At 32.0% G+C, this 11223-nt stretch overlaps 1 protein-coding gene across 1 annotated transcript in view; it reads right to left on the reverse strand.

Annotated features, from left to right (window-relative positions):
* LOC106478729 (plexin-A2-like) overlaps positions 1-11223 on the reverse strand; it is an 86967-nt gene that overhangs the window by 68809 nt on the left and 6935 nt on the right. The window contains exon 2 of the mRNA XM_013939290.2: positions 4220-5488. Within this exon, the coding sequence (XP_013794744.1) occupies positions 4220-5473 (1254 nt within the window). The 5' untranslated portion in view covers positions 5474-5488. The remainder of the gene's footprint in view (positions 1-4219; positions 5489-11223) is intronic.

Genomic DNA, 11223 nt, shown 5'->3' on the forward strand with positions numbered 1-11223 from the left:
TTTTTTTTTTTTTTTTTTTATTTCTTTATCAACAAATGTTATGCTTATATTTTATTTAATAAAAAAATTTAGAATCATGACTTTTTTTTCTCTTTTAGAGTGTATCTCAGCAAATATATCTAAAGCATGTTAAAATCAAACAAGCTTGTCTCTTAATTTTTTGATGCATATTTTGTGAATCTTAATATTTGAAATTGTACATTACGGTGATAAGAAACTTCTATCAAGATACATTCACAACAATAAGTGCGTGTTTTTAAATAACTAATACAGCATTTCCAAAACAAACAATCTGGCAAGTTCTACTTAATTGTAATTAATATGAAGCCAAGAACATTTACTAATGTATCTTTATTAAGATTACTCAGAGTACGGAATAGGATAGAAAAGTCCTTTTAAATATGTTTAGTTATATTTCAATCTAATTATAATTTCAAAATATGTGCCTCTAACAACAAAATTGAGATGTCTATGGCTTTTATAATATACATGCACAATTTTAGGTATAATCAAAAATAGAATTGGTGGCAATTTTATCCATTTTAAAAACTGTTGTTATCAAATACAATTTTTACTTGATTTTCACTTGGTTCGAAACAATGTTTGGGCAGTTTTATATGAACTGATACACATCACATGTTTCACAATATTTATAGTCTTCCATATAAAGAAATCCTTAATATTTATCAATTCAGCTAGCTAAACCTAGCTTCTCCAAAGATTTTCTATTCCACAAACTAAAAATGCCTTGCTTATAGTTATGCTAGGTAAGTTGAAGTTCAGTGGATATTAATGTCTACTTATGTTTTCCTACTCAATACTATGTCTTTTGGCTAAAGTGCATTGTTAGAGAGGGAAAGAGTCAGCTTTCAAAGAAATATGCATATCAATGACTATTGATCAGGATGGGAATTAGTGTTTATGGGATCACTAACTGAGGTGTGCCATCTTTTTTTTTTATTGTTCCCTTCATTAGTATACTACTTACTATATCTAATAATAATAATAATGTTTGCATTAATTATTAAACTTGTATCATAAAGTCAAACTTCCCTCCACCCATTTTCTCAAGTTGATAACTGTACTAATGTTGAATAAGAAGGCAGAGATCCAGGGTAGAGATCCTGCTTCCCCCATTTTGTCCATGAATTGATAACTACCCTTTGATGTTGTAAGAGCAAGAATGGATCTAGGGGATCCAAGGGGCTAAACCCCCTTCCCCCATTTCATAAATTGATACCTATTATTTCATGCTGTACAAGTGGCACAGATCTCAGAGGCCCAAACCCCCTTCTTCCACTTTTTCAGAATTTAATAAAAACAACAGCCAAACATCCTTACATTACTGTATAATATATATATAAAGAAACATTATATATCAGTGCTCAATAGGGCAACCAAACATCCTTACACTAACCTATAGTATCAAAAAAAGAAACATTAGATATCAGTGCTCGATAGGAATATTCTTATCCATTCCCTAATGGTTTTTAAACTTTGTAGGATAAAGGTTTGACAATTACAAGTTTTATTTTACAAAATATGTTGATGTTATTTGAATTTTTATGTTTGACATTAAATTTAGGATACTTGAAGAGCATCAAAAATACTAGGTTTTCACTTTGGCTATGTACTTTTTTTGCCTAATAAATAAAATGAGTTATAATAATTAATTTCCCTTGATTGGTTACAAAGCATTTGAATAACTGTAGTTATAGATAACACTTAAGTCCCCAACACTGTCATAAACATACTTAATAAACACGTAAAACAATAGTGAACTGTTTGGAATAGCAAGCCTGGAAAAGTGTACACAATACTGTTGCAATAGGCAACAGTTAAATAAATAAATATTTTGTTGCTTCTAAATGTTAAACAATGCAGTTGCATTGCCTGTATGATAACATTTTCATGTACAAAGCTTAATATTATTAAAAGTAACTTAATTCTAAATTATTGTGCCTGAAACCTAGACAGAGTTTCTTCTGGCTTTTCATATTTTTTTTTCCATACAATAATATTCTCGCCACAAAGTCTTTAAAGTCAATTTTATACATTAATTCTAACTATATTTCAACAATTTCAAATTGTAAGTATTTTAGAATTGATAATTTATCATTTTCTGTCCTCTATTTAATACAATTCAAGAAAAAAAAATTAATATTTTTATTTCTGCACAGCTACAGAGTTTTGCCTTTAAACTGAACAATTAGATTTTTTTTTCAGCTTCATCATTTTTTTTTCCATCCCAGAGACAAACTATTTAAAAAAAAAACTATGACCTCTTAAGAATAAATTATCCATTACTTGATTTAAGAGTTTCTCTAAGTTTATGCAGGCCTTAACAAACCTTGTTGTGGTTTAAGATTGTTTTTTTTATATTTCTGTAAAGTTCCTTTCAGTTCCTTTTCATTTGTGAAAGTATTTGTGTTTGAGAGTAACATGAAATTTTCTTCAATGACAAGACACAGAACATGAGATAAGGTAAGTTAAGAGTTTTGAGACAGTTAGAATAGGTAACAAAGAAAATAAAATAAAAACAACTTTAGTACACGTTTAATACAGTAAAAGAATTTAGTATTTAGAGAAGCTTTTGTCAATCACCAGCTACAAGTAGCTTACCTAGACATTGTAATACATATACAGTATGAAACAAAGAAGTCACATGACTGGAGATTTAAGGCTTAATAAAGGGATATCTTGTTGATATTTGTTTCTTTGCTTAAAATTAGTGTTTTTACTTTTTGATAGATGTAATTGGGTTTTATTGAGTTGTAATGTTTGTAAACACAAGTTTTTTTGTTTTGTTTTTACATTCATCAAATAAAATAATCATAAAGTCAGATAAGTTTGCTATTTAGCTAGTAAGTAGGTAATTGCAAAATATTCTGACTCAAATCCTCATTGAATATTATGTTTATCCAATTTAAACAATGGGCACAAATAAATTGGCTGACTACTTAATTATTTCTAAATGCAATTGTGTTTTTTTTCATTTTCTACTTCATAAATAACCATGTATGAAATGTGACAGTAAATTGGACAATTTCGATGATGAGGAACCCACTTTGAGACTAATAATGGTTGGAGACGGCTTGAATGGGTAATGAAGAAAAACTTTAATACAAGTTTAACATAACAGCAAATGTACAACGTTTCGACAAGGTTTTGTCATCATCATGCTGTTATGTTAAACTTATATTAAAGTTTTTCTTCATTACCCATTCACGCCGACTCCAACCATTATTAAATTGGACAATATTTTAAACCTTTCAGAAAACAAAGATTTTCAAGAAAAGAACACCTCACTGTATTTAGATACCACATTTTAAAATTATTATAAACTGGAATTCTAACTCAATCCAATCTTAGAATGTGTGTGTCATAAATTAGTTACCCACAAAGCACTTAATATTAATTCCTGTTTACACCCATTACTCAGCAGAGAACTAGCTAAGAGAGCATGTCTACCAAAAGCAATTTAAACATTAAACACTATGAAAACTTTTTAACAATACTGATAATGGTGTTACTAGATTAACAAAAAACAGAAATTAATCAATAACTATCACTTTCAGCTTATTTTCTCTTGATTTTCCTCTTGTCAACATTTTAGATATATCTCAGGTGCCCAAGGCTTCCCAGTAAATCTAAGCAGAATAGTGTTCCTATATTTGCACACAAACATAAACACAGGTATAATTTGAAACTTATGTCATTCAAAGTTATCAACCATCAGTTTTAAGATTTTTCTTTACATACTGAACAACTAATATGCTTTTTTACACATTTTCTACATATACATGTCATTATTCATATTTTTTTTTTCATTCATAAAAAGTTTTGGCATCACCTACCCCAATAAGACCTGCCAATTATTCAGACTCAAGGTAATTGATGTCAAAAATTATACATATATTTATGACTAAACAAGCACACTTGTAACCATGTTGACTACTTGGGTGCTCACACAAAACACAAGATAAAATTAGTATAGAAGCACTTAACATTACATGTACTAAACTGAAAGATATCTTGAGATTTGCATTATATTTCATTATAGTTTTTAATAGCATATTCATTTTATTACTCATTGTTATTTCTTAAAATGCTACACATAATAGGGTGGATTTTTGCACATGTATATAACTTCAAAGACAACTAAGAGGCAATGTATTAATTACATGTACTTCTAACTTTTTAATCATCCAATACTTACTGTTGGTATACAACGTTGGCTAGGGTTGATGAAATCCAATCCTCTATCTCCATTACCATTGAAACAATGCTGGATATTTTGGATGAATTTTCGATGGACAGCAGAGAGAGCATATACACATAGGGCGGAGTTCTGTGAAGGTTTATCATAAACATCAGCTTCATCATTGGATCTAGCAAACACAACGAACAACACTTTGTCCTGGGCTGTGATGCCAAGGGACACTGCCAAATCAGATCCAGGTCTACCCACAAAAGCTGCCTGAGCTAGGTTGTAGTCAGTGCCATCATGAGACCGACACTTTAAAGGGACTTCAGTGTAGGAATAGTAGTCAGGATCACCCTGGCAAATACGGACGAGTTTGGAGATATAGGGTTCGGGACGGTCAGTACTCTCTTTCTGCACTGTGACAAAATATGAGAAACCCTTGTTGGCAAAACCATAAACATAAGTAATGGGATAGATGGATCGAGCTAAGCTGTTTACATTGACCTTAGTGCCTGTGGTTACCTGTGATTCTGCTATGCTGAACATTGTGTTACGGTTCAAACTACGACTACTCACAGCAGGCACATCAGAACGATAGGGTCCATTCCCTGTGTAGGTCACTCCAACATATAGTACTTGGCGCCAAGAAGCATCCTCAGGACGTTTGAATTTTCCTATAAATGCTACTGTTGATGCTGTGGCATTGTTAGCCACCACAGATTCATTGGCTGGAGTCTTATAGTCAGACACATTGGTCAATTTATGCACAGTGCAGACTCCTTGAAACAAACTACCACAAGCTATCAATCTACTCTGAGCATAATCAATCAGCAAAGCTTTGTTATAATAGTTCATCAGCTTCTTAGGCACCTGAGGACAAATGCGAGTAACAGGACACTCATCACTGTCCTCTTGTGGACCCATTACAACTGTTGCCTCTAATGTCAACATGGGTGTCAGCTGGTAAATTTTGTTTACACCACCAACATACACTTTACCAGTAATGGAATACACTGCCATATGACTGAATTGCTCAGAATGGACGTCTTCAAACACTTTGTAACCATTGTCAAGCTTAGACGTCAGGACTCCACTAATACAGAATGACAAGATTGCAATCCAGAAACACCACCAGGGGTGACTTCCACAGTTTCTCCAGAGTTTCTTCATAATGAAGATGACCTTCAACTCCTGGTTGAGGCTGTTTTTCAAGCTGCAGTCTTGATTAGTTGTTGCTATATGATAGTAGGCATTGTAATACGACATCTACACTCTTCATACCTGCAAACACAAAAATAAAAACTGTAAGAGAATTCATTTAACTCACCTGTAAACTAAATACATAGCTACAAATACAGTTTCTCATGCATAAAATTGATCTTTGTGGCACAAAAAATATACCAATTTAACTCTAAAAAAATAGCATAATATTTTACACAAGTGAAATGTTAATCTTATGAACTTGTTCACAAGAAAAGGTCAAAGAACAGATAATAACAGGCATAAAGTACTGCCAATATTTTACTGCAGCTGCCTTCTCTTTTGTATGACAAGTGTACAAAATGTTTAGCTGTATTTAATTTAGCAAAATCAATACATCAAAAAATCGGTTCTTAGAATCAAAAGTAATTCAAAATCTGATTAACATCTAGAAAAAGATTCTAGCCAAAACCATTGATCTAAGTCTCAGGCCTTTTCATGAGAAAAACTACATTTTTGTAGTGACTCGATGTGCAAATTTATTTGCACAAATAAATTGCATAGATACCTAAAGTGATGAGTTATGACATGAGAGTAGCAAGAAACAATTTACTCATTAACATTACTAATATTTGCATTATATTAGCAGAGTTACTGATTTTATCACAACTATATCTAATAACTGCCGATCTCCAGTAACTTTGAAATATTTCCAATTCAATTTTGTTTCTTTTGGCTGCCATCTTCTTGGTTTGCTTCTTCAATAATCATAACAAATTAAAGATCTATTTCTGTGACACATTTCCACTTTCCTCAGAAGTGTGTAAAATTATAATGTGTCACTGAATATGGTCTTTAACTTCAGTGTGACAAATAGCATACACAATTACATTTGTACATGTGCCTAGACATGAGCATGCAACTGCCTGCATTAAAAGGACTGAAGTCTTCTTTTGTCACTACTATCATAAAACCTTCTGGCTAACATTACAGCTCTTATAAAACTATACTGAGAAAAACTATTACTAACAGGAAATGTCCACATGATTGAAAAATCTTAAAAAGATACCTTCTGCTTATAACATCATTCTTATTTTTAAAAATTAAATTAAAAATAATTGTGCACCAAGATGAGCAGTACACCATCATTTCTACATTAAAGTGGAAAAGAACGCTTTAAATTGTACAGGACTAGTAGCATTCTCCAGAAAAGAATGACACGACAAAAATACTGTTACAAAACGTGCAACTCAAAACAACTATACAGAATTCTGAGCCAGATATGATGTAGGGGATTTTGCTAAAAACATTAGACCCTATGGGCCTCTTCCAAGATGGTGGTGCAAAGAGAGACATGTAGGATTAGTCCAAAAAGGTTCCACTTCAGTCCCATGACACATCTATCCCATTGTTAACCCTCATCAGGACCCCAAAAACTTTCTCAGTTGTATATCTTTTTACATATTCATTACAAATTTATATCAATTCATGTAACTGTCAAGCAGAAATCCTTGATCAATGTGACACCGTTGCTTTCAAAACAGGCAGACAAAGTTCATAGCTATAATCCAATATTTATCTGGGGTCCAAGTGGACCCCATACTATCATTGACCATCACTATACATGCAGTTTGGCCTATAGCATATGAAACAAATTTGGAAATATTTATTTCACTATATAGGCTGTTATAGAGGATAATTCATCAAAGTAGTACAGTATCATCTCATCTGTTTGCTTATAACATCATTGTGGTAAGCACGTATGCACATCTCATTCCTCAAAAAGTGTTCTCTGTGATGACTGCTTATAATACCCCATTTTATAGAAACCTTGTTTGATAACTGTTGTAAATAACCTGCTTAATGAATTTTCAACCCATAGTTTACTATAAGGATACACTTGTGTTAGAGTCTAGTTGGACCCAAGGTGACCCACAACACATTTTCAGTTTTCTTTGAGTTGAATTTTGAAGTATTATGGTAACCTCATCATATATTGGTGGATAATGATTTGAATATTAGGAGTATAATAAAACTTTGGCATTTTGTGATACACTGTTTGTATAAGGAATGGTTTAATGCTACTTATTTGTATACTGAGAAACAATGTAATTGTAATTTCTTGATTTGTCAACATAATTCCCCTAGAATACATGTATTATGTTGTTCACATTGCATGCTAACCCTAATAAAACTTGTAATTCAGTTGGTGTTTGGATATTCAATCCAGAGCTTATTATAATGGTAATTTTGTGCTAGGGTCCATTTGGACCCCAGGTGTTCAACAACGTAACTTTTCAAAGGTGTACTGATGAGGGTTAAAGGATACCAAGAAGTCTCCAAAATAACATTTAGACAAATGAACAGGTATCAAAGAGAAAATGGAGAAATGCTAGTGATTATATCGAATTTTAATCACTTTATTAACCTTTCGCCACAGGTATCCTTTACTGTGCATGACACAAGGTTTTAGTGTCTTACATTCAAAATTTTATTAATCTACTTTTTGTTTATGTTATACCAATTACTATAGCATAAAATCTTAGCTAACAATCCAAATAGTATACAAGTTTTAAGTTATTAATTTTATAAGGCAATACTTAAAAAACTCTAAATTTCCCCTAGTGTGACACACAACACATTTTCTCAAGGTATCTTCTCTATTTTTATCCACCACACCTCCAATAACTACGAAATTAAATGTAAATTACTCACTATAAAATCATCATTGCTCAGACAAACAATTTTTATAACCTTTAATTCTGTTTGGTTACAGAGCTATCAAATAGAAAATCAGACCCCTCCTGCCACATCCTCTCCTCACGATTTGTTAATAGTTCTCTCTCACATTTAATTATATATTACCTATAACCAATAGAAAGCCATCTATCAAATGACACATGTTATAACGTGTTCTGAACAGTTGAGCATCAATTTCACTTGTAGTACAGGTCTGGTTCAAATGAGAATGATAATGACTAGCTTGAATGAATTTGTAATGGCTTGTCGCATAGTTAGAAAACCAGAAATATTTTGAGTTAGGGGAAATTGTCTACTTTTTCATGTTATTGGTTTATGTTCTTTCGTGCATTATTTAATTAAATAAAAATTTAGTGCATTACTATCATTAGTATAAAAAAAGTAGGGTTAAGTGTCATCAACAATTGACAGCAAGAAAACAAAGATTGGCTAAGTTGTTTATTTCTTGTTTTTCATGCTTATTCTTTATCATTATAAAAGTAACTAAAATGTAAAAATTTGCATCTTTTTAGGTTAGTTAAGATTAGATAAAAATAAATAATATAATAAAAATGTTTCACGAGGCACACATGTGAGCAGCTCATAGTAGGTCATGGGTAATGTAATTAGATAGTGTAATGTGATCTACACATTGCCCAAGTGAGTTACAACTTATTATGGCATGGATAGTAGTCAGACACGGTTCAAATGACAATAAAATTTAATTATAAATAGGTGAATATTGTTACAGCTTAAAGCTACTTAGGATAAACAAATGTAGTTTCATGTTACAATTTGAAGTCATTCTAGAAAGAAAAGAAAAGGTAATTTAGATTTATTTTGGTGGTTACAAGGTTAGTCAAATTGACCAATCCCATATAGAGATAGGGTAGAGAAAATAACATAAAATATAAAGTTTTACTGAAGAAAAAAAATGTTTGAAATGTATTTAGGAAGTTTTAGGGATTACACAAACGAAATTTGAGATTTTTGAGATGAAGAAAAGTATTTTTAATCTTAACATGGACTATTCCATATATTCATAGACAAATCTTTATTTTAGTTTATTAAAAATACTTCGCTAAAAATATGATTTTTTGTATGTGAAAGACTTGTAATATTAACTGAAAGACTGCCAAATTTTGTGAAGATATACACACTGTATTGAAAGTTAGAAGTATTGGATCTATAAAGACTTTGAACAAGTACAAAGTGGTCATATGGTTGGTCAAATTGACTGAGCCAGTGTTGAAAGAGTTAAACAGTGTAGCACAACACTTACCAGAGGATAACAATATCCATTTAAGGTGAGTGTATAAAACAAAACTTCTGTCTCAAAACTAGTAAACATTCATACATGTTCATTACAAATAGAAAAACCCTTGTTCATTTCACAGGAAAGGTTGTTGTCTTGTTTTTAGTAACTTGGTATAATCAACACAGAAACCTATTCGATATGGCAATTAATAGTGAAAGACATAAGCAAAATTAACCATTATGTTCGCTTATTTGAGCACAAAAATCCTAGAAAGGTTACAACTATACAAAAAAATTAAACAGCATAAGCAGTCAAAAAAAAGGAGAGGGATAATAATAGCAAAAAGGCATGAAGGCACAAAAGAAAATATAAACAAACAAAAAACATGGGTCCACATGTACCAACAGATGGCAAGCAAAGGCAGCAAGTGACAAAATTTAATGTTTTGTGTGTTTTTATGTGGGGTGCAAGATGTAAAAAATTCAGAAGTCAATCTTAAATTAAACTAGGGTAAATTTTCCAGAGAAAAAACATTATCTAATCAAGTAGGAATGCTTAGGACACATTATTACTTCTGTTATAGCCACAATGTATTCAAATTTTAGGAAAACACAATGAAAATGTTCACTGACATCTAGCAGTATCAACATGCCCAAAACTGACCAACCAAATCTTGGCAGGTATTTAGGTTTTAAATTTTTTAAACCCCAAAGAAATTTGAGACCTGAAAGACAGCCTGGGGTGGTTAGAAATTGTTATTTCTCTTCACCCCACACGTGGGAAGTCGTAGAAGCCTTAGAGATGACGTTTAAGTATGAATTAGCCACTAGGCTTAGTAGATTACATTTAGAGGAACTAGCACATTGTTTACAACATGAGTGATGAATGTCTCCCAAAGCCAGTCAAAAAATTCAGAGATAAAACTGGTCAGTCTACTGGTGGTAAAAACTGTAAGGTTGCTGATGTCAACAAGGAGGAGGAAGACATCAACAACCACTGAACGAAGAAGAAGTGGAACAAGCACAGAAGCTCAAATTTGAATGAATAGCCAGAATTGATCATATAAATGTTTTTATTATTTTTATTTAAATAAGACTAATTAGAAATTTTAATGAAAATAAATAAATGAAAAAAAAGGTCTTAGGGACTTAAAAGGTAGACAGCCCTTTTCATGGGGCTGGGATAAATTACCGAATGCCCTTAATAATTTGGATGCAGAGGAGAACTAGAGCATCCAGAAAAAAACCCTGCTTTCACAGATAATGTCCCAAATAATCTAGCTGAACCATATCCAAGATGAAAAAGAAGAGAAGTGTACTAGCACATATAATGGATGTTTTAATCACTGATATGATGGATGGGGGGGGTAATTTATTGAGCTGGGGCAAAGAATGAAAACTTCACCAAATAATCAAATGCCAATACCTATCTCCTATATTTCTAAATTGTATTAATTTATTGTTTTATATAATTCATTGGTGAAATAAATGCTTGCTATGCTGATGGTGTAGTTGCTAAGTTTTGAAAGGTTCTAGCCATTGTTTAATTTTACAGTATAAAGTACAAGACACGTTACAGGTAATAGGGCATGCGTATTCAATTAGTGACCTGAGTATGTTTTGTAAATGATAAGAATAGAATGGCTATTACATCCTTTATTCATACCCCCAATATGTCAGAGGTATGATAGTTTTATACTTGTGTTTGTAAGTGTGGAGTTAAAATAACAAGTCCAAAGCCAGTGTGTGTGTGTGTGTGTGTGTGTGTGTGTGTGTGTGTGTGTGTGTGTGTGTGTGTGTGTGTGTGTGTGTGTGCGCGT

This window comes from Limulus polyphemus, unplaced genomic scaffold (genome assembly GCF_000517525.1).
Source record: "Limulus polyphemus unplaced genomic scaffold, Limulus_polyphemus-2.1.2 Scaffold245, whole genome shotgun sequence".
NCBI lineage: Eukaryota > Metazoa > Arthropoda > Merostomata > Xiphosura > Limulidae > Limulus > Limulus polyphemus.